We start from the raw sequence: 24,813 nt of genomic DNA, 5'->3' as shown, positions 1-24,813 counted from the left end.
TATATCCAACATCAATCATTTGAGGCAGATTTTGACCTTCCGATCTTGTGCTGAACTCTATACTATCAAGGAACATTTTTTGTATTGTATTTACGTTTTTAGTAGTTATCTATATTAAGGAGCTATTTCATGCAATAGTAATCATTATTAATATGTTGTAATAAAAAGGAAAGAAATCTTGATTCAAAAACCTTGAAAGTTAAACTGGCATTTGATCATTAAATTTTAAGAATAATTTTTAAAAATTTATTTGACTATAAAATTTAATCAGATTAAATTTTGAAAATCTTATCTTCACATATTTTCAATAATCAATTTTTAAAACTTCTACTTATAAAATTTTAAATTTAATACAACTTCAAAAAATTATTTATTTTTTAAATTTTAATTTCAAAATCTAGGACCAAACGAGGTTAGTATATGCAAGGAAAAAAAAAACCAAGAAAAAATATAGGGAAAAGGAGTCACTCAAAGCTCTCTTGCATATGTAATATGGAATATATATGTAGTAGTAGTAATTCTCAACATGTCGAGGAGGCTCAGTTGACTAGGACTTTTCTTCTTGGCTACCAATCTTCCAGCTCTCCATTTTGGACAGGGAAAACAAAAAGGCGCAATATTTACCAAGTCTAATAGCCGTCTCTCTGAATTCTCTTTAACGGATCAGAAGGGGTATTTCCTTCCTCTTTCTAATATTTCCAAAGAAATAAAGATTTTTTTTTTAATCTTTCTGTTTTGGGGGTCTTTCCTTTTTTCCCTCCTTTGTTGAATTCTTGATTCTTGAAAAAAAAGAAGTGAAAAAGACAGAGTCTTTAAGTCTTTGTTTTTTTTTGGGAATGCCTAAAGTTGACCAAGTGAAGTACTGTTGTTGAGAATTTGGTTAACTGTAGTTAGTTGCATTTTTTAGATGGTGAAGAAAAAGAGAGCAAGTTCCTTGGGTGTGAGGGAAGCTATGGATTTCTTGAATCAGATGATGGCTGATAAACCATTTCTTCCAGTTGTAATTCCTGTGTTTTTAGTTGTTTGGGGCATAGAAAAATGGATTTTCTCTCTCACCAATTGGGTTCCTCTTGCTGTGGCTGTCTGGGCAGTTTTACAGGTAACATTTACTATTGATTGGTTTTTGGATGTGAATTTCTTCAACTATGTTGATCTTTAACAAGTTCTTGGGTCTATACAGAATCAAATATTATACTTTTATTTTTTCCTGCTGACATATTGCTTGATCTTTTTTTTTTTTCTTCTGATATCATTTATGGTTTTGTACTTTGATGTGTCTCCACAGACAAGCTAGTTTTTTTTTCTTTCTAAATCAATGAGTTAGATGATCAATATTTGCTGTGAAATTTTATCAAATATGTCTTTAAACATCCTGACATGCTTTATTTAAGCTGAGTGTCTATTGAAAATAAGCTTTCTCGAGTTAGTGATAAAGTTCGTATACACTACCCCTGAGACCTCACTTGTGTTGTCTTTAAGCATACTCTTCAATGTGAAAGAAGTGATCTTTAGAGTTGGTATAGTGGTAGCTTCAATTAGTTAATTTTTATTAAGCCAGGTAGAGTCTGGCGTTCCTTTCTTTCCCAGAATTTGTGTCCTATTATATTTGAATAGAGACAAAAGGTATACAATAAGGCTCTAATAAAACACCAACCTTTCTATTTGCAGTATGGAAGTTACCAGCGCAAAATTCTTGCAGAAGACTTGAATAAGAAATGGAAGCAAGTCTTGCTGGAGACATCAGTAATTTCTTTGGCTTTTTCCTTGCTACTTTTTTTTGGCCACTGTTTCCCGAACGAGTTAGGTTAATGCTTTATTCTCATTTTGTTCTTTTTTTTTGGTATTCGACGATGATGTACAGCCAACAACACCTTTGGAACAGTGTGAGTGGCTGAATAAGCTATTAATTGAAGTTTGGCCTAATTATATTAGCCCGAGGCTTTCTTTGAGGTTCTCTTCTATTGTTGAGGTAAATTACTTTGTTCTATCTCTCTCTATATGTGCAGGTGCTTGTGTTTTGCTCAGTAAGCAGCAGAATCTTACGTGATAGTCTATGTTGATGGAACAAGTGGATAGGATATATAGTAGGTGTTTAGTGAGTCGGATATGTGTCTTCAACTTTAGGACCTGATGGCTGTAGTTTCTATTATTTCTTTTGCCTATATAGTTCATGTGGGGAGATGTTGGGCTTGGAAAAAATTGTGGTTTGTCTTGGTGACTAGTGTACTGCTCTCTAGAAGTTTCAATCTGGTCATTCATCAGCACAAGAATTTAGGTTGATCTTTACCCAGCTCCTGTTTTCCAATGGATCTTGATGTATCATTAATACCAGAAACTTAACTGACTTTCTATTTTATTCTTACAAATACCTGATAACCACAAGCATCTCCCCTCTCTTTTGTTTTGTTTCTTTGCTATTTTACTCTATCCTGGTTAAGTATATTACTCAGATAATCTGAGTCAGATTGATCATATTTTACACTCTTGATCCGCATACAAGTTTTTTGCCTAATGTATAAGAATTAGTAGTATTAAGAGAAAGTTACATTGTGATCCTAGGTTTGAACGCTGAATCCTGACATCTGGGAGTGTATTAATTGGCTATGGAGGTTATGAATAGCCTAATGGAAGTTTTAGTTAAGAGTCCAACCGTCCAAGCATCTATGATATGCACATGCTAATCCTAGACCCTTAAACCTCGTTCAAAGTTAAAGGCTCACCACCCCACTTTGTGAAGCAAAGGCCACCTTAAACGTCTGAAAATAGTTACAAAGCTCTTTAAGTCATGTTTGATCGGAACTTTCAAAAGAAATTCCATCATTTCAGATGCTTGTTACTGGAAATTAGAAGAAACCAAGTAAAGGATTCCAACTTGCTGCCCCTTAGGACACATAGAAGCTTTAACTTTTTTCTTTCCTGAAGTAACAAGATTGATCCACCAACTAGCTCGTGATTGAGGCATCTGCATGATGTGTATAGTTAATTGATTCAATATGATTGATGTGTGTATGCTTCATGTATAGCTTATACTGATGCATTCTTTGCTTTAATCTTTTTCTTGTGATAACCGAGAAATGCTTTCTGTGCTTTAATCTTATGTTTATGTTTGGAAGGTTTGGAAATATAATGTATATGTGATGCTTTATAATGACACTGCTTTTCTTTTGACACAGATTCAGCTGTTTTATTATCTAACTATTTTCATTTTTTTTTCTTCTTTAAATTGTTATGAAACAGAGACGCATGAAACAACGAAGAACAAAGTTGATTGTGAGTTTTCTTGTCCATCCCTTCATATGAGATTGACGATTAGTGCTTAGAAGTACTAAATGTTGCCTAAGTTACAAGAACTGATTGCAGACTTGATCATGATTGTAGGAAAAGATTGAATTACAAGAATTTTCACTTGGTTCTAAGCCTCCACTTTTAGGGCTTCGTGGAATACGGTGGTCAACGTCCAATGATCAGGTTTGGTTCTTTTTACGTACCTTGGATGTACTTTGATTTGGTAACTAATTTTTTTTTTAAAGTTTACTCAGCTTCATGTCTAAACAGACAGCAAGGGATACATATAAAGGTTGTATGTAATCATAATCCCTGTCATAGCACGTATCTTTACCAGCTACAATATAAACACCTTGTTCTAGTAATGCTTAATTTGGCATAGTTGTTATTATTATTATATTATTATTATTATTATTATTATTGTTGTTGTTGTTGTTTATTATTATTATTATAACTGTGGTGTCTGAGATCAACTTGTGTACACTTGACTATTTTCCCCCAGATATCAGCATCCTTTAATCAATGCCAACATCCTTTAATCAATACATGCATCGAATAATTCTCGGAAATGGTACAATAGAATTTGTAGCATAAAGTCGAAACCTTAATAAGAAATGAACTTATCCAATAAAATTCATGTATATTTTTACCTAAAGTTTATTCTTTTAGCTTTCCGAGATGCAAAGTCATTAATGATTTTACTATAATCAACTTTTTTTTATACTTCTTTTTCAGCTAACAACATATTAGCCAGTCCATTAAATCTTTCTTGGGATATTTTTGATCTAAGGTATTAATTTTTTAGTTTCAAATTTGAAAACTTCTTTCAGATGAGACAATTGTTACAAGAGTTGTTTAGAATTGTTCTACTAGTAATATAGGTATTTGAAGTATAACCATTTATCATTATCTGATTGAGTAATTACGTAGAGTATTATATTCTATTTGCACAATTTTTTTGGCACTTTAATTCCTAAAAAAAGTCTAAACCGTCATTACGAAAGTGACTATTATATTTTCAAATTCTCATAGTCCAGTAATTTCAAACTTTTACTACTAAACAGAAAACCAAAAATATTTGCATATATTTTTTGAGGCATCAACTTTTGAGGGGCCTAAGCAAGGGCCCCACTTGCTTGGTATAATAGCCAGTTCAGAAACTCTGCCCTCCAAAGTTTAGACAGTTGTAAGTTTGGCTGAATTCAAAACCTTGTCTGCATGATCTTTATTTCAGTTTCATTCACTGGCTAGACATTATAAACCTTTTCTTTTCATTTATAAATTTGTGTTTTCTTTTCTTTTTCTCCCCTTTGTATTAATACTTGGAGAAGATCTGTATTCTGACTTACTTTCATGGACAGCAAATTGCGCATCTTGGTTTTGACTGGGACACTACCGATATAAGTATCATGTTGCTTGCCAAGTTGGGAAAGCCATTAATGGGGACTGCTCGGATAGTCATTAACAGTATCCACATCAAGGGTGATGTATGTACAATTTTACTTTTTCAGTCTCTTGGAAAACATGAAAGTAGCTAGAAGAATGATTCTTGGTACAAGCATTTCATTTAGTTATTTTTTGCTAGTATTTATGTTTCACATAACCCTGCTGCACACAAATTTACTTACAATGGTTATAGTCCTTGGGATGATAACTATCTGGTACTTGGTTCCCATGATTTTTGGCGGCAACTGCATAGCCATCTGCTCAGGGTCGAATTTCTGTTCTGAAACTTCTGTTGTTTCCTTGACTGCTAGAATTACTGTTGTGAAATGACAGTTCTTTAATCCAACTTTTACAGCTTCGCTTAGTGCCAATTCTAGATGGAAGAGCATTTTTGTACTCATTTGTGGCTTCCCCGGATGTTAGGATAGGTGTTGCGTTTGGAAGTGGTGGAAGCCAATCTCTTCCAGGAACTGAGCTGCCAGGGGTTTCTGCATGGCTGGTATGCGACTGAATTTATTACATTATGACATCTTCCTTCCCAAACTTGTCTTTGGCAGTAAATTTTCTGATCTTAACTTCACAGTTCCTGTTACCATCAGTAAAGTTTCGTGCTTATATGTTATTGACCTCTCTCGGGCCTCAGTTTACAGTAGCATTCTGATATGTTATTTTGCTTATTTTATTATACAGGTTAAACTTGTTAATGACTCCTTAGCTAAGAGGATGGTTGAACCTCGCCGTAATTGTTTTGCTTTGCCCGCGGTGAATTTATTCAAAAGGGCTGTTGCCGGTGTACTCTCTGTCACCGTGATGTCTGCAAGCAAATTGTCAAGGAGTAACCTGAGGAGTAGCCCTTCCAAGAAACAACAGAGCTCATCAACAGATGGGTATGTGGAGAATGGCAACGATTACAAGGATTTGCGGACATTTGTTGAGGTTGAACTTGAAGAATTAACCAGGAGAACAGATGTCCAACCAGGATCTTGCCCTAGATGGGACTCGAAGTTCAATATGACTCTACACGAGGATGCAGGAACAATTAAGTTCAATTTATTTGAATGCACTACTGGCAGTGTGAAGTATGACTATCTGACAAGCTGTGAAATAAAGGTGAATGTGTAGATTAATATGCTATCACCCATGTTTTATATATTAAAGCTCTGTCACATGGACTTGTTTATTGGTATGTATCTCACACCAGTTTGCTTTAAGTACTCTGTACACATGTGGTAGTTTTTTGCTAATTTTTAGTGTAATTTGGAGGATCTGCACGACATACCCACATGCTCAACACACTCGCCTGACATGGGTACATTGGGGAAAATGGGCTGTGTGATGTAGTATCAAAATTGTTTCTGGTTGACTTGAATGTCATAACATGATGCATAAATCTGTTAAAAGATCAGTGACATCTTTTTCTTTTTTTGATCTTCAAACAGATACAATTAACTATGAATTAACATCATAGAAAGGGGCGCTAGTTCACTCATTTTACAGGCTTAAACATTTACTAGTTATCTAACACTCTGTAGTGACATTTGACCCATGATGTGGCTTTATGAAACAGATGAGATATGTTGCAGACGATTCAGCAATATTTTGGGCGACGGGAGCTGACTTCACTTCTATAGCCAGACGTGCTGAGTTTTGTGGTAAAGAAATTGAAATGACGGTGCCATTTGAGGGGATCAATTCAGGGGAGGTAGGAATCTAGTTTTGAACTATGGTCTGTATAAAGTTGCAACCCCTATAATTACTATACTTTGGCTTCATTTGAGCTTGCACATCATTTAGTTGACAAGGATGATGCAAAAAACATAATACAAAACGGTATTATTCACATTCATATCATCACAAGTATGGTGTCGTTCAATTTGCACCCATTCGTGGTATCATGATTGCTTTTATCATCAAAGGTAGGACTCCTGTAGTAAAATATGGGTAGATTTATCCTGCTTACAATACAAGGGAGCTTGAGCAAATTTGTAATGAATAGATTCTGTATTTTATGTAGTGTAAAGTTTCCTTTTTTCCATATACTCTCAACTCCTATGTGTAGCCTTCTTGCGTGTCATCCAAATCAATTAAGCAAAAATAGTCCTTACCCAAGGACCTTCACAAGTCTAGTTTCATAAGGGTTTCATTCTGTAGTTAGTGCTTTGATTACGTCCCTACTAACTGTTTTTCTTCGACCAATAACAATAATTATTCTTGTGTTTTTATTTGGTGTAGCTACGAAGTGTACTGCTAATTTCTTTATTTTAAATGATTGTTTCAGTTGACGGTGAAACTTGTCTTAAAGGAATGGCAATTTGCTGATGGTTCACATAGCTCAAATGGTTTGCCTCTCGGCTCTCAGCCTTCACTCTATGGCACATCAAGTTTCCTACCTAGAACAGGAAGAAAAATCTATGTGACAATAGTTGAAGGAAAAGATTTTCCATCAAAAGATAAATTTGGAAAGCCTGGTTCTGGCTGTTACGTGAAATTCCAGTATGGGAAGGTAAATCTCCTCTTTTGTCCTCACAGAATTTGTCACTTGAAACATTATATATTCAAAACTAAATTCCCATATATGCTCTTCATTGCTGCCTTTTCTGAACTGATTTAGAAATGGAATACTAGAAGCTCCTTCAAATTTACTTATAACATAATAAAGGGTGCTTGAGCGAATTTGTAGTGAACCCTAAGCTTTTTCTCAGGCTCTCAAAAGATCGAGAACTGTTCCACATACGTCAGATGCTGTCTGGAATCAGAAGTTTGAGTTTGATGAAATTGGTGGTGGTGAATATCTGAAGATAAAGTGCTTTATCGAGGAGATGTTTGGAGATGAGAACATCGGCAGTGCACGAGTAAACTTAGAAGGACTTATAGAAGGTTCCCCAAGGGACGTTTGGATTCCTCTTGAAAAAGTGAATTCTGGAGAATTGCGGCTCCAGATTGAAGCAGTCAGAGTTGAGGACTATGAAGGATCCAAGGTATTCTCTATCATAGATGTTGTTCAATCTGGTCTATTCATCTTTCGGAAATTAATATTATCCGAAAGTAAGCACTGTATGCTAGAGAAAGGAAAACTATAACACCTACATGCTCATGTTCTTGATTTTGATTTCACTTTCATTCTCTACCTTTGGTTTTTTAGGGTTCAGCTTCCAATGGTTGGGTTGAGCTTGCTCTCATTGAAGCAAAAGACCTTGTTGGTGCAGATCTCCGAGGAACCAGTGATCCTTATGTGAGGGTACAATATGGGAACTTGAAGAGAAGAACTAAGGTAAGATTTTTTGAAAGTAATTAATTTCAGACTACTGATACCATTGGAAAAATATGTGTGCTAAATTGGCAGTCTCATGCAGATTTTTTTTGTCAATTTCTTTCTTCAAGTCTAGTATCTGCTGAAGGTCTCATGTTAAAGCTATTGTTGCCAGCAAACTGTATCATCAAATCTAGATCTTTTTGGAATGTTCCCCTCCAACTCCACATTGTAATGAACGGTTGAGTAAATACTTTTAAATATGTGTTACGTAGGCCAAGGGTTCATTAGAAACAACCTCTCTACCTTCACAAGGTAGGGGTAAGGCTGCATACATACTGCCCTCCCCAGACCCCACTTGTGGGACTACAGTGGGTATGTTGTTATCACTGCAAAATACTCCAGCTGCAATGAAAATTGGAGACTGGAATGGCTTATGTACTGTCTATATTGAAAAATATGAATGTTTAACTGGACTTTTCTATCCGTCCTGCATTCTTCACAGGTTATGTATAAAACGGTGAATCCTAAATGGCACCAGACGCTAGAATTTCCTGACGATGGGAGTCCGCTGGAGTTGCATGTTAAGGACCACAACCATTTGCTGCCAACATCAAGCATTGGTGATTGTGTTGTTGAGTACCAGAGGTTGCCTCCAAATCAAATGTTCGATAAGTGGATACCCCTTCAAAATGTCAAGAAGGGAGAGATCCATATTCAAGTCACACGTAAAGTTCCAGATCTAGAAAAGAAAACAAGCTTAGATACTGAGTCCTCAGTAACCAAAGCACGCCGCCAAATTTCTAACCAGGTAAGAGAAGGTCCTTATTTCATTACATTTCGTAGATCACTTGACACTGTGTGTGTGTTTGCTATGATGAAAAATGTTTTCCAAAAAAGAGGAAAAGTGACCTTCCTCGCTTTTGAGTCGAGATCATCTCTTCTTCACAACTATCTCTTTTAACTTCATATGTTTGTTTTGGCCAACGCTTCAATGTTTGAAACTCAAATATTTCATCAAACAAAAATATTTTCCACTCTCCAACCAAACACCAAAAGGCATATTTTTCAAGAAAATAATTTTCCAATGAATAAGCCATATAACGGCAATTCTTCAAGCATTTGCTGACATATATTACCTTTTTGATCAACTGTACCTGCCATCTTGATGATTGACTCTATCAGATGAAGCAAATGATGATTAAGTTCCAGTCTTTTATCGAAGACGATGATCTGGAAGGACTTTCAGCATCGCTGCACGAAATGGAAAGCCTACATGACACACAAGAAGAGTTTATGGTCCAACTTGAAACTGAACAGACACTTTTACTCAACAAGATAAATGAGCTTGGCCAGGAAATCATTAATTCGTCACCTTGCTATGCTTTGAGTAGAAGACCTACTTTACCTTGAAATAAACTACAACCCCATGTTATCCTTTTTGTTAATATACTTTATGTGATTTTTCCAGCAGATAGGTCATAGGGCTCATATTGATCTTGTTGAATTTTTCAAGATGTATAACTGATTATCCTGTATATTAACTGGAAGAAAAACACATTCACAAGCCTTCAAAATGAAACGAGTGGCTTCAGATATAGAACCAGCAAGCTAAAGAAAGGGCAGTCTGGTAGTCAGGTGAACTAAGCATCCAGCATTCATGCAGGGTCCGGGAAGGGCCATAGGCAATCTATCCTGATGCAAGCATTAATAGCTGATTTCACAGTTTGAACTCGTGGCCTATTACATTTTGTAATTGTAATGCAGAAGCATATAAGTAAGCTTCCTCTTCTGGTTGATAAAAACATTACGTTTGTATATACAATGTATATTTCAGTGGATGTTTTACTCATTTTATTTTATTCCATGAATGTCTTTTTTTTTCACATATAACTTTTTGGTTTAATCATTGGGTGTCAATTAGAAATTTCTTCGTGTTGAACTCAGAATTTCTAGTTAAGGGTAGAGGAATGTATCCATCCCACCACATTATTTTTAGACATTTCAGATGTCTAGTTCTTCGAAAGAATATTGACTAAGTAAAAAATATTTCCATTAAGAATCCACAAGTACATTTTTGAGCGAGGTGCATGAATAACCATTTGGCCTGCTATTTAATTTTTAATCATTTTTGTAAATTATTTAAAGCTTATCCTGTGCTAATTCAAGGCACAAGCTTGACGTTTGAACTTTGAACTACACAATTCGAACATTGGGGCACAATTCCCTCAATTTTAAACTTAACTTAAGAGAACACAATGTACTGAAGTTTTGATTTGAAAAAAACTGAACTCAAAGATATAATGTCACAAAGTTTTGAACTGAAAAAGATTGAGTTGAAGGAAACATTGTCCTAAAGCTTCAGGATACTAGTGTCGTGAAGTTTTAAAGTGGCTAAAACTTAAACAATGGTCATAAAAGTGGCTACCCAGAATCCTTTGCGGGCCGATTTGGCAGAACATGGATCAAGGAGAAACACTTGGGTCGGGTCATAAATTTGGAGGCTGACGTGTAGATATAAAAATATCGGAATTGATATCTTATCGTCAAGCTCTGCCAACTGAAACCATTTTCCCCCATTACTATGAATCTAACTAGAAGAAGAAAAAGCTGAACTAATTGAAAAATGGCCTTGTCGACGGCGAAATTTACTCAATTGGCACCACAGTTGTTCTCTTCCTTCTCTACTCCTTCTGATCGACCTCCATTCTTCTTATTCCTTCGCCGCACTATCACCGCCGGCAACACCAGAACCAACATTCCACGGAAGGATAATCAGAAACCCTACAGAGATTCAAATTCCAGTTCTAACCCTGTGAAATCAAAGAATTCTCACTCATCTACTTGGCTAAACAAATGGCCCAATACATCTCCTCCACTAAAGCATTCATCCAATTCCAGAACCGTCGATTCGAAAACGGAAACCAGGTATTTTGACGAGAACAATAGAGTAGGGACTACAGCCATCGATAGGATTGTGCTCCGGTTGAGAAACTTAGGATTAGGTTCTGATGATGAAGGAGAAGATGAAGCGGAGGAAAATTTGAAGTTGGATTCTAGTACGATAATGCAGTGTAACGGCGAAGAAGAGAAGTTAGGAGATTTGTTGAAGAGGGATTGGGTTCGACCGGATATGATATTGGAAGAGAGTGATGATGAGGGAGATATATCGTTGCCATGGGAACGGAGTGCGGAGGAAGAGGCGATGGAGGTGCAGAGGGGAGGGAAGAGGACAGTGAAGGCACCGACATTGGCTGAGCTAACCATTGAGGATGAGGAATTGAGGAGGCTAAGGAGAATGGGTATGACTTTGAGAGAAAGGATTAATGTACCTAAGGCTGGGGTTACAGGAGCAGTGTTGGAGAAGATTCATCATACATGGAGGAAGAATGAGCTGGTAAGGCTTAAGTTTCATGAGGTTTTGGCTCATGATATGAGAACCGGCCACGAGATTGTAGAGGTTGGTGCCCTTGGCTTTACCATGATCGCATTAAGTTGGTCGTGTAGTGCTTTTGGATTTGTCTTGCGTTCTTTTGGTATGAGTCATTTGATTCTTTAAAATAATTTCCAGACTCTATCCAAAATATTTTATTCTTCTTATACTGTCCCTGTGCTGGCCGCGATTATGAAGAATAGTTCAAGTTACATTTTAAACTAAAGGTCCAACCAGATTAGATAATACTAATGAAAAAATAATAAAAACAGTCATTACATTGAAGAAAGAGATCTATTTATATATCTTCATTTAGAAATGAAATTGCTATTTGAACTTAAATAGTCTCGATTTAAATGAGAACAATGTTCATCACTCCGAGTTCCATAATTTCCATAAGGATTATTGATGGACTTAGAAATTATCCGGTAACATAGTTGCACCACATATGTTTGGGAGTGTACAGTAACAAGTAATTATCCAACAAGATATTCCCTTTTCCTCCTTTTGCAACAACCAATTGAACTCTTATGATTGCATGTCAAACCTCAAGTTTAATTTCAAGCATTTTGGTAATAGGGTTTATAAGGATGGATTTATCACTCAACCTAAAGGACTTTCCCTGTCAACCAAGAGGACTACCCCTGCAAACTCCTAAAAGTCTTTCGTGAACAAGTTGACCTGAGCCTTCACTACTCTCCACTATACAATTAGTTTTAATCATTTGTAATTTACCTGAATATTGTATTTGCAAGAAATTTTGAAGTGTGCAAACTTTCTTTTATTTTTTTTGGTTGTCAGCGTCGGACAAAAGGGCTTGTGATATGGAGGGCGGGGAGCGTTATGGTAGTGTATCGAGGAAGTAACTATGAGGGGCCTTCTTCAAGATCTCAATCTGTGAATGAGGAAGACAATGCGCTCTTTGTTCCAGATGTTTCATCTGACAAATCTATTACAATAGACAACAAAATCCTTAATCCAGTCATTGAAAATCGTAATCAAGTTCATCTTAATCGTGGACAAAGCATGACTGAGGAGGAATCAGAATTCAATAGGGTATTAGATGGTTTAGGCCCACGTTTTGAGGATTGGTGGGGTACGGGAGAGCTTCCTGTTGATGCTGATTTGCTCCCTCAGAGAATTCCTGGCTATAAAACACCTTTCCGACTTCTTCCTACTGGAATGAGATCACGCCTAACAAATGCAGAAATGACTAATTTACGGAAAATTGCTAAATCACTTCCTTGTCATTTTGCTCTTGGTAAGTTTCAACCCTTTAAGTACTGTTACTAATTATCTTTTAGTGTTATAACACGGTTTATCTTCCTTTTGTCCCTTTAAGGGAGAAACAGAAATCATCAAGGGTTGGCTGCTGCTATTATCAAGCTCTGGGAGAAAAGTTTAGTAGTGAAAATAGCAGTCAAGCGTGGAATTCAGAACACAAACAACAAGCTGATGTCAGAGGAGTTAAAGGTGTGTTAGAATGTTTTGATATGATTTTATCCCAATTAAAAATATATGGAAAAGAATGTCTTGATTTGTTAGTTGCTTCTGTTTGTGACTGCTTTGATTCTTTGTGCGATGCCATATTAATGGGAGGTACTATTATCTTCCCTCAAAAGGAATTTTAATTTCATGAAATTAGGTTAAGGCTGTTAGTCATATCAGCCAAGTTTCTAGTTTACAAGTAAATACTTCTGGAGGGTCCTTGGTAGTTCAAATGATCATAGCTCATAATTCCACCTTCCAAGAGGAAGTGTTGGCTCTCATTTTGTGTTTTCCATTTCTTTTTCCCTTCTGCAGACACCGCTGATATAGTTGAAAGAAGAAAAAATTGATCCTGTTTATGTGAAACCAGAAAGGTTGTCTGGAGGATATGTTACAGTACTTTTGAATTTAGAATACATCTTAAGTTGTTCCTTCTGTCACTTCTAAAGTGCCATTGCCCATCATGTACGGATTTCTTTGCCCAAAAAGTTCATGCTCTGTATCCTGTCATATGTGATTGTTTGGACTCATCATAAGCTATTCACGCCATACAGTATTTCAATAATCACCATCGAGTTATTGGCTGCTCGGCGCCATCATATGTTGGAATCACTTATCAGCTGATTTCAATTATTAACTGATATGGTTATCGGGTTTTCTAGGAATGTCACAAGTTCTTAAAATCATTCCTTTTTTTATAATGATGTTCATACAAATATTCTTCCATGGATTTTCAGATATTAAGATTTTTAATCCTTTTTTACCGGGTACGAGCTTCTATGAGAATTCTTGTACTGTATGAATGGAAAGTCTATGCTTTGTTGGTAAATTAGAGAAAATATGTAAAAGTATGCCTCCCATATTGTTTTTGTTGGGGGTGGAGGTGGGGGGTAAGGATTGTAGAATTAGGGCGTAGCTAGGTATACCTAACTGAGCAGCACATAATACTTGAGTGCCCTTATTTTCTTAAGGTTTTCTACTTTGGTGTACTTCTTGTGTACAGGCAAATTTTTGCCCTTTTTTAGTGAAATTTGTTACTTTATCCAAATAAAATACTTGAGTGCCCTTAAAATTGGAAATCTTCTGAGTAATACCACTAACATATCAGCTGCATCTCAGATGTTAACAGGGGGAGTCCTACTTCTGAGAAACAAATATTACATAATCTTTTATCGAGGAAAGGATTTTGTCCCACCTACTGTTGCGGCTGCTTTAGCTGAAAGGCAAGAGTTGACAAAACAGATCCAAGATGTTGAAGAGCAAACACGGGGCGGGCCTGCTGAAGCGGAACCATTGACCACAAATGGACAGGCTGTTGCCGGTACTTTAGCTGAATTTTATGAGGCTCAGGCTCGGTGGGGAAGAGAAATATCTGCTGAAGAACGTGAGAGAATGTTAAAAGAAGCAGCTATGGCTAAGACGGCCAGAGTAGTCAAGCGGCTTGAACATAAATTTGAGATTGTAAGTATATTTTCTAGTTTTACAATCACTTCTCACATTAGCTTTTTTCGTGATGACCTACTGTTGTTATTGCACTTTATTTTAGCATTCTGTTGCAAATGTTTGTCCTTTTACAAATCCATCAGATTTCCTTTTGATTTTTAAGAAGAAAGCTTGGAGTGATCGAGGTGTATTGGTATTATCAAGTGTTTGGAAAGTATCAACTGATGAGCTGTATAACTCTTTACCTTTAGTTTTGGTGTCTTTGGAATTCTTCATTTTACCCTTTTGTGTGAATAGGCTTTTTGGTTTTTCAAAATTTCTTTTGTTTATTTATTCTGGTAAAGTTGCTGTCATGTGATTAGGAGGTTACGGATTCAAGCCTTGGAAACAGCCTCTGGCAGAAATGCAAGGTAAGGCTGCATACAATAGACCCTTGTGGTCGGGCCCTTCCCCGGACCCTGCGCATAGCGGGAGCTTAGTGCACCGGGCTGCCCCTCTCTTTTGTTTATTTATCTTTTTGATTCTTTAGATTTTCAGATTTTTCTTTCATTCGTTGTTATAATGTTTGGCTCTTCTGAAAATGTTCTGCCAACAGAAGTTTTTAAACTTTTCCCTTAATCTTTGTTTCAAAATTATCTTCGCCTAGTCTTGTTTTATTTTTTATTTTGGTGATTCCTTTGTCTTCTAGTAATAGTTTTTATGTGATTGGTGAACAGTCCCAAGCCAAGAAGGTTAAAGCAGAGAAAATTTTGGCTAAGATTGTGGAATCCTGGATTCCTGCTGGTCCTTCTGATGATCTAGAAACAATAACAGAGGAGGAAAGGGTCATGTTGCGCAGAGTTGGATTAAGAATGAAGTCATACCTTCCACTTGGTGAGTTTTCATTGTTTTTGGACATAAACAAAAATACTGTGGTCAATCTGTTGATTACATCCTGTATTTAACTGAGAACTCATCTATATGCTTACCTACCAGGTATTCGTGGTGTCTTTGATGGTGTTATTGAGAATATGCATCTGCATTGGAAACACAGAGAACTTGTAAAGTTAATATCAAAAGAAAAGGTACTTGCTTTCGTTGAAGAAACAGCTAGACTTTTGGAATATGAAAGTGGTGGGATTTTAGTGGCAATAGAAAGAGTGCCAAAAGGCTATGCTCTTATTTTCTACCGTGGGAAAAACTATAGGCGGCCTATCAGCCTCAGGCCAAGGAACCTTCTGACAAAAGCTAAAGCACTAAAACGTAGAGTGGCGCTGCAGCGTTATGAGGTTTTTCATCTTATACATGTCAGCTGTCCCAATTAAAAATAATGTTATCTCACTTTTTACTGATAATCTACTTGTTTTATCTGGCATCCTAAATGCTCTCTTGTAGGCTCTCAGTCAGCATATAGCCGAGCTGGAGACGACGATAGAGCAAACGAAAAGTGAAATTGTAAGACACAAAATCTGTGCTTGGATGTGTTATTGTAGTGCAATTCGCTAATATACCTCGTGTTACCCTTTTCTATGTTACTGTTCACTCTCCTTCCTCTTGATTTGGGCTCTTTAGTTATTGTGCCTGAGTGTCAGGTAGCAAGCTTTATAGTTTATACTGCTTGAACTTATATATTCATGTATCATGATAATTTGTAGTCCCAACTTCAGCAAATGGTCTGATTATTCATGCTTCTTTTCTTGGTGTTTATTCTGCTGCAAATTCTATCAGTTTTGTTTGAAATATTTCCCCGATTTTTTTGTAAACCTTTTGGAGGCTTCTGATTCCAACTTTATTACCTTTAAATAAAAAGTTAACTGGATCCTTACTTATAGGTACACAATCTATCCCTGCATCTTTCTAGTATCAACTATAGAGCATATTGAAAATAAGTTTAATGTGGGATCAGACTATTGGATTATTATTATATTAGTCATATTTCAAAGGCCAATGATCATGCATAGCTGAATATGCTCTTGAAACCATTTTCTTAACTCGAAAACTAATATTTCCTATAAATGACCGTAGTCCATATGTAGTAGCTTTCACAGAGAAATATATTTCTAAATTTACTGATCAAAATATAGTTCTAAATATTATACTACTAATAGAGTTGGTAAAGAAGCAATTGACGGGTGGTGTACCTGGAGAGTTGGTAAAGCCATCAAACAAGTATGGAAGACGATCTCTGCAAGTATTTTTTGGTGTGTCTGGACAGAAAGGAACAGATGATTTTTTGATGCCTTATCAACTCCAATATAATTCCTTAAGGCTAGATGTTTAGTTTATTTGTATAGCTGGCATAATGTCTCACCTGGAGATTCCCCCGATAACATTTTAGACTTTGTTAGCTCTATGGTCTTGTCATAGTTTCTGATGTAAAGCAGCTAACAGTATTTTGGCTTTCATAACTTTTGTAATTTATGCATCTACTTGATGTCAATAATCTTGTGGGATTACACTGGGTATGTTGTTGTTGTACTTGATGCCAGTAATGAAATCTGCTGTTACTTCATAAAAAAAAATTATAACAGATAAAACAATTGTTCCTAAATTAAGATTACCATCCCTTAGAAGTCCAAATCCTTATAGGGATGTGACAAAGAAGACCGAGTCTGATCTCTGTAACCACAATCTCTAGAGAAGGATCACATCTAAGGGATTATTTTTTTTGATGACAAGGAAAACCCGCAGCCGCTACCCTTTGGGTGCGCATAGGGTAAAACTTCCGCTCCTATGCAATAGCTCGCAAACCACACAGGAGAGGTAATCAGCACTAGGCAAGCCCGGTGCGACGAGCTCGACCCAGAAGGCACCTTGCCAAAGCAAGGGGTTCTGAACTTGAGACCTCCAATATGGAAGTCCCAAGTCCAAACCACTGGGCCACCCTGAAGGGTACATCTAAGGGCTTTTGTTTTCATCATTGTCTTGATAGAACAACAATTTATTGATATGGTGTGAGAATTCCTGCTATATAGAAGTGGAGAACTTATATATAAAATATGGTTCTCTTTGAACAACACCATCGTATGTGCTTACTTGATCTTAATTTGTTTTTGATGACCATGGTGTTGTGCGCACCTCGACTAATTCCACGGGGTACCTGCTACCTCCCACCAGTACATGTAACGGATAACTGTGTCCACTAAGGCTTGGACAAGTGGGAAGGAATTTACCTAGTGTTTTTTGCCTCTGTTGGGAATATATGCTAACTGGATCTTTTCGTGACATTGTTTGCATGTCTCTGGAATTCTAACTGTAGGCAAGTCTGAACTTGTCTTCTCCCCGTTTTGCTTTCTGATCAAAATCAGTGGGATATTTACTATTACTTGATTAAGAAAAAGATCATTGAGATATATCATATATTTTTTAAGTAGTATCTAAACTAGTTACCGCTTCGTCAAGGCTCCTGACAAAGCAAAAGTAGATGCTGGAAAAACTAAGGTTGCTTTCTGGATTGAAGTTGTTTTGGTAATATCATAGTTGCATCTACACTGTGTTCTTCACCAGTACTTTTGAAGTTCATAGTGGGTATTCTACTCTCTATACATGTTTGCTGAATTTTCTTCTTGTCTGTCCATAGGTTGATTTTGGTAAGGTGGACATTTATACTAGCAATTTGGAGGCATTTGATCAGTTCAATCATGTCTCAGAATCCCAAGTAAGTTTACCATGATTCCTCTGGCTGTCTAGGAAAAATCAGGGAGGTTTCTTATATAATAGTGGAGAACTGTCTTTAACTGACGACTGTGAAGAGCTTTCTCTTGACTTAGCTGTTAATAGTTCCTTGCGGTGAAGGGTGGGTAGGGGTTCCCAGAGAGGAAGGAAGGGTGATTTTTTTGTATTTCAGGAAAAATGATCAGTATAGAGAAATATCCATATTGACTAAATATTAATCGGTGTGCAGAGTGAAGATGAAGATTCATCTTTGGAGTCTGGTGATGACGAGGATGAAGATCCTGAATGGGAAAATGATGACGATTCAGAATACTCCAGTCTTGAGGACAATGAAACAAGATAACAACACTTCATGGTTAATAATATGAGGAATTGCATTATATCATGGCCATAGTCCTATTGAGGTAATCATCGTAGGTCTTATGCCTTCATTCTTGAAACTACTCTTAAAGCTCTTATTCCTTAAAATTTTATAGTGAATAAATGCATATTCATTTTAACTTTATAAAACCTATTGGTCAATGGAAGAACAAGGAAATAATGTTTCACAATCAATTCTAGATCACACTAGCAGCACGAGATCTGCCGACTACTTGTTTATATTTAAAACCTCCTAATGCCCGCCATAAAACGATGTTATCGCTCTTTTAAAATTGCTCCAAGTGTGGAAGTAGTCTTCAACTACAGGTGTTTTACTGGTCTTTAAACAAAATGAATATACTGGTCATTTTTTTCCCCAGAAGATACCTAGTTGCAATTTCTGGATTGATCCGAAGATTCTTTCAGCAAACTAACTACGTTATGTGTTGGAAGTATGCACTTAAAGCTCACTACACTTGAACCAATGGCATGCTAACAGTGGCATTAACTTCCATTACCTAAATGTGATAAGAACTACTGTTTGGGTGCTATGAATCCCAACTATAACTGTATGTTCTTATTGACCAAGTATGACACTATCATTGCAGCCACAAACAATCATCTTTCTGAGGTTTTGGATCATAATTTGAGGTCAAAGATCCCAATTACTTGCTTACGGCCATTGACGGAGCTTTTGGATCACCGGTCGATTCAAACTGTGGAAGAGCTTTCACATCATACAATCCGTCCAAGCTCACTTTGTTCCAATGAAAGAATGAACTGGCCTGAGTTGTACATGGAAGAATTAACTGAAGTGCTTGTTTTCTGGCGCCCACACTTACGATCCACTTTGGTAGCTGTTTGGACCTTCGGTGAACATTGTAGTGGGTGTAGATGTAATTGCTTTGTGAATTGTCCTATCTTCCAGTTTTTGTAATTACTTTGTTGAAATTATAGAGTGAACGTTGTCAAGGATGAATCACATATCCAAGGGGAAAAAAGAGGAAAACTGAAAGATAAAAAGAATTAGTTTTCAGTTTCTAACTTATAGATTTTAAGTTTTCTACCGAGTAGAAGTGAGTATTTATGATTCCACAGAACAATAGGGAAACTTTTATGTGGTCCCAAATTTTCGAGACATTCTTCTTCTTAAAGGAAAAGTTCAAAGAAAGGCATTTTCGGGTACTTGGCAGCCTAGACTACAATTCGGACAAGTTTATTTGCTTTCATACGGGTTAGTTGGGACTAATGAATTAAATGTGGAAGCATCCAATATTGCATCAATCCAGGCTTTAATCAAATCTTTTCATACTGATTATAAGAAGATTATCAAGAAGTCTAAAAAAAGTAATCGATTTGTATATTACTCTACATGTCCTCACAGTTAGTTTAGCACCCATAGACATGAATGTCTGAATTTCCACTTCAAAATTTTGCTATGAAGAACCTAGCCTGATAAATTTCAACTGATTTTAACAATGATACATCAATTCAATGAGAGAAGGAGAGAAGAGAAACTAGATTCCGAAAAAAAGTTATAGAGAGTAATTAAAAACATTTTCCTTCGTGCCAAACACACCCTAAGCAATCGAAGATTGGCCATTGACGCTCAGCCTTAATCACCCAATCAGATTCTATTTCGAATGAAGTAATAAGTATAATTGATAAATATCACATCCAAAATTTTGACATCATTGTGCGCACCTAGCTAGTGATAAAAGAAAACTATTCATACATCAGCATAAAACAATTCGCAACACCCCCAAAATGAATCCAACTACACCTTCCACAAAGTCCAGTAAACTGTTGACAAGATGCATCAGCAAATCCAAATGATTCTAGAAAATTCAGATACAAGATAAAAGGGGAGGGGACTATACTGTTTCACAATCTCATACTTGAGCAGTATTAGGCTATGATAATACAAGAGACATGCTACATGCAAGTTACAGTAGATATAAAAAAAATAAAAAAAAATAGAGGAGAGCATCCAGGGTCGAAAAGATGGGATATATATGCACCAAAGGAGATCCACCAACGCCTATAAGGAACCGTTATGATTTGTTAGCAACATGACAGGCAACCCTACTTGAGCTAAGAAAAATAACCTTAACAAAGGGGGAAACACACCATTGAACAAGGGCACACTGTCCATCTACACCCAATGTTGATGGATAAATAGAAAAATCGATTAGCCAGATAGGCATGTTTCAGTTTCTTCGCAAAACTGTCTTCTGCAGCACTTGCTTCTGATTAACGGAGCATTTGCTGCAACTGAAGCACTTGATTCCTTTGCTCCGGAGGTAGCATGTTAATCTGTTCTGGGGTCAGACTCCTTACTTGCTGAAGAAGTGCCTTCTCCATCTCTAGGGACAGCTGCACATCAACAAGATTAACTTATTTTTTGTCTGAAACCGTAAGTAAAACCAGCAGTCTGTTCTTAAACTAAAAAAAGTGAACAATAGGACTGCAGATATTACTCCTGCCAGTCTAGAAGGCTGATTGCTTGGGCCCATCTGTGCAGGGAATGACGGTGGTCCTGGGAGCTGTGTTCCTGAGGTATTCTCTGGTAAACCAGGAATCCAAGGAGATACTCGATCTGCTTGCATTGAACTTCCAACTTGATTGAATTCTGGTCTCAAATGTGAACCTCCCATCTAGATATATGCACATACAAAAGCATGTCAAACCCCATGATATAGTACTTGACATAGACTCTAAAACGTGTAAGAGCTAAGAATTCTCTTTCAGACAATAGACACCAAAAATCATCGTGCACTCTGGACTGTTGCCAGAACTACCATGTTAGATTGGCGTTGGAAACAACATGTTACAGAAAGATGATTTGGGAATGGCTAACAAGTTCTACTTTGTCAAGGTTTGACCTCTATTGAAGATAGTAAGTATATTAAGTGCGCCACCTGAAACAACTTAACTTTTATATGATGTGTTCACACAATTTGACAATGCATTTTAGATAAACTTGTTTTGTGGCTATACTACAATTTGACATGTTATTAGAAAAAGCAAAGGTCCTTCGTTGAAGTCTATCCGCCACCCTTCATCAAAATAATATCCATGTGTTTGTGAATCAGACCAAAAGGGGAATATTGAAAATAAAATTAAGTATGTTTAAACGGCTCAAATGAGATGGTCACACAATCTAAAAGGGGCAGCCACCGCACTTAAGCTCCCGCTATGCGCAGGATCCGGGAAAGGGCACGACCATAATGTTGAAGGTACAATTAAAAGAAACAATGAGAACAATATTCCAAATTGATTTATGACCTTGACAATTTATGGTAAAAGTACCTGTAAATACTTCATTTTAGTTTCAAATTACCAAATAGATTAGGAAAATTTTGATAGTCAAATAATAACAATTGCAATAGAGTCAAAATAAAATAGTTAGTTTGGGCTGGAGGAACCAAGGGTGTAGGAATGGTTTGGGATGTTAAAGAAAGTCGGTAACCCAAATTTTTTAAAAGAAAGAAGTGCCAGCAAAACACCATTCACGTGGTAAATGAGCAACAATAGAATGCAAACTATGAATGTTTCTAGCATACGTCTATCCCTATTAGCTAATTTTTACCCTAGACTAAGAAACCCCTACACCTATCCTACTTCCTAATCCGACATAACGAATGATCATGACATTGATGTATTTAATATGGCTATGTAGACAATCTAAAGCAGTAAAATCGGCACGGAACTCATGCATTGGTAAAGAGGTCACTATTAAGAGGCACTTAAAATTTAACAAGGGTCCTTACTAACATCAACAAGTTTAGTTTAGCAGGAAACAGAATGATCAGGCTTACATGGCCAGAAAGCCCAGCCAAAGGTAGCATAAAATTTCAGTCACATAGATTTTAAAAACTAGAGCACCTGATATAGAGACTGGGGTGGCAGCTGATTTGGACCTGGTGGTTGTCCCGGTAGAAAAGAAGGCCCCATGCTTGCTGGAGGCCTCAGTGCAGGCTGAATGATAAAAGGAAAATTTACATCTTATACATGGAATAGGAAAACCTTAAATTCACAAAAGGCATGATGATTACATGATAAGCAGGTTGCGAATGGTGGTGCTGAGTTGCTCCAGATTGCGGATAACCAGCACTGGGCCCCATGTGAGGGTGAACTTGATGGGGGAAGGGTTGCATCGATGGTCTCACTTGTGGCGGTAGCGGTGGTTGCATAGCCAGGTGTTGGTTTCCACTAGTTTGCATTGGTTGCTCCAACTTGGGGGATGCCGGATGCATCTGTTGTTGAAGATGAGATGGCAGTGGTGCAGCAGAATGACGAGGAAGCTGTGACATATTAGGAACTTGAGAAGTCTGTGGTAGAGAGATTGGTGTGGCCTGGGCACCAATATGTCCTTTCTGCTGCTGCACTGACTGCAATGGATGAGATGGCATGGATGTGGATTGAAGGTTCAAGGGTGGAAGAGGCGCAGATGGCGTTGTTGGAGCAGGTTGATTCTGCTGCTGCTTTCTTGTCTGTTCCTGAATGCAAATATGCCCTGGCAACGATGGAGTGGTCTGAACAATTGGCTGTGGAAGCTGAGATACTGGTGGCTGAGTACTCAATGTTCCTGTCGTCTGGATGGTTGGTATCTAGAAGTAGAAAAAAGTAAATATCTAGAACTGCATCACATTGTAGACGTGGAAAATAGATATTTCATAGGGTCAAAAGATATGCACACCAACTTACTGCTCGTGGGGGCTGCACCATCCCAAGCATTATTTGTGCCTAATAAACACATCATTGTAAAAACCCACGTCAGAGAATGAGAAATCAACAAAGAAACTCCAAATTTATATATTGGTTTCCTATTGTGAAAGCTAACTATCCCAATCTTACACCGAATCTTGTGATGATTCATAATACAAGACAGACAGCAATTCCATAAAACATTATCCATGTAAATCAATGCATAATCTATCCTGAGAGCTTACAAGAGGGGAGGGAGAGTTGTCTTTAAGCCATAAAAAAATTGATATTTCACCAGCTACATCACACTTCTCTAAATGTTAAATTATATAAAACATCAAACTTTTAAACTAATAAGGCATACAACTTTCAAATATTAAGCTTTATGATCCCACACATCACTCACGGATATCTGAATTCAAGTTCTAAACCAAATCACACTTCCTCAGTAATTACACTATTCCAATAATTAGAGAAAGTAAAACCCTAATTACAGCATTGTAACAACCAGTAAGGAGAAAAAGGCGATAAGAACCTAGATAAATAATATTTACACAAATTAGATATAGGTCAAAGTAAATCAAACGATTAACACTAGAAGTAAGAATACAGGTAAAATAAGACCTGAAAGAGTGCTCTAGTCATGCTAGGTTTTTGAATGAGAATTTGCCTTGCTTGGTGCTGGTTCTGTTCCACTAGCGACTACATAAGAACACATAATAATTTATCACAATTTTATCAAGTATATGTAAGAAAAGAATACAAGTAACAAACAAAAAGAAAGACAATTGAAATTGATTTGAATCTTCAACAACGAAAATAGTGTATGGATTATTACACGCATACACATATATGAGTACCTTCATCTGAGACATAATATCGTACAGCTCCTGTTTAGTCATTCCAGCCATATTCGCCGTTAAGCCGTCGCCGGACATTATTGCTGTCGATCTCCGTACTCTCAGAGGAGGAAGGAAGAGAATGATAGGAACGAGGAACCGGGCGGGGGCGGGGTGATTGCTACTTAACTGGCTTTCAGGCCCCAATTTCAGGGCCCAATAATAGCCCACTACCGTATTGGAAACTGACAAAATAGGCCTGCCCATTTTTCAGTTTCCAAACAAAAAAGTGATCTTCAGGCAAATACCCGCCGGACGTATTCACTATTTTAATGCGACCAAATAACACAAATTTCATTAATTTAGAATCTAATTATATGTATTCACTATTTGAAATTATCTTTCGTGCTATATTTATTTTGTCAGATACTTATATTTGACACATTGGGTACATACGGGTCAAATTAGGTATAATTTATTCTTGATACACTATATACAAGCGTGATTCGCATGTATCTAGATACACTTACTCTCTCGATCGCTTCTCTCCATATATATCTATATTTAAGAATGAATCTAATATTTGAAAAACATATATCCAATGTAATTCACATGTATCTAAAATATATGGTGACTAGCTCACTTCACTCCAACTTTAACTTACCGTAGTTTAATAGTTATGGCCTTATGGGGTGTTCCACTATTTAATATTGAGTGCACACTTAAACTATTTTTGTTCTTAATCATTCCTTTTGAGGTTAGCAGTTTTTTTAGCTTGACCCCTGTATTGAATGATGATATGGAAAAGTGCACACTCAAAAACGTTTGGACTTTGTTTTCCATACATCACCGGTGCTTTAATATGACGTTTCACCATAAAATTTAGTTAATGTCGGGTGTTTATT

General features: G+C 36.8%; 3 protein-coding genes across 3 annotated transcripts; 2 read left to right on the top strand and 1 right to left on the bottom strand.

Annotated features, from left to right (window-relative positions):
* Positions 1-497: 497 nt before the first annotated feature.
* LOC129894209 (uncharacterized) lies at positions 498-9,848 on the top strand. The gene is made up of 15 exons (XM_055969779.1): positions 498-672; positions 908-1,099; positions 1,669-1,743; positions 1,862-1,969; positions 3,238-3,270; positions 3,379-3,468; positions 4,647-4,772; positions 5,087-5,230; positions 5,422-5,841; positions 6,299-6,433; positions 7,010-7,234; positions 7,434-7,709; positions 7,874-8,002; positions 8,487-8,792; positions 9,167-9,848. Exons 2-15 carry the CDS (start codon positions 908-910, stop codon positions 9,392-9,394), a joined length of 2,487 nt encoding a protein of 828 aa, XP_055825754.1. The 5' UTR covers positions 498-672; the 3' UTR covers positions 9,395-9,848.
* Positions 9,849-10,518: 670 nt separating this feature from the next.
* On the top strand, positions 10,519-19,497 carry LOC129894297 (CRM-domain containing factor CFM3, chloroplastic/mitochondrial). Its single transcript, XM_055969918.1, has 10 exons — positions 10,519-11,441; positions 12,216-12,675; positions 12,757-12,887; positions 14,022-14,363; positions 15,062-15,218; positions 15,321-15,613; positions 15,720-15,779; positions 17,905-17,982; positions 18,229-18,403; positions 18,968-19,497. Exons 1-9 carry the CDS (start codon positions 10,608-10,610, stop codon positions 18,340-18,342), a joined length of 2,469 nt encoding a protein of 822 aa, XP_055825893.1. The 5' UTR covers positions 10,519-10,607; the 3' UTR covers positions 18,343-18,403; positions 18,968-19,497.
* A 681-nt stretch (positions 19,498-20,178) lies between these two features.
* LOC129896037 (cleavage stimulating factor 64) lies at positions 20,179-24,190 on the bottom strand. Its single transcript, XM_055971856.1, has 7 exons — positions 23,930-24,190; positions 23,694-23,771; positions 23,070-23,108; positions 22,418-22,972; positions 22,248-22,340; positions 20,840-21,016; positions 20,179-20,735 (listed from the first exon to the last, which is right to left on the bottom strand). Exons 1-7 carry the CDS (start codon positions 24,173-24,175, stop codon positions 20,613-20,615), a joined length of 1,311 nt encoding a protein of 436 aa, XP_055827831.1. The 5' UTR covers positions 24,176-24,190; the 3' UTR covers positions 20,179-20,612.
* Positions 24,191-24,813: the final 623 nt, after the last annotated feature.

This window comes from Solanum dulcamara, chromosome 7 (genome assembly GCF_947179165.1).
Source record: "Solanum dulcamara chromosome 7, daSolDulc1.2, whole genome shotgun sequence".
NCBI classification, from domain to species: Eukaryota; Viridiplantae; Streptophyta; class Magnoliopsida; order Solanales; family Solanaceae; genus Solanum; species Solanum dulcamara.
This window is presented reverse-complemented; position numbering and strand designations above follow the sequence as displayed.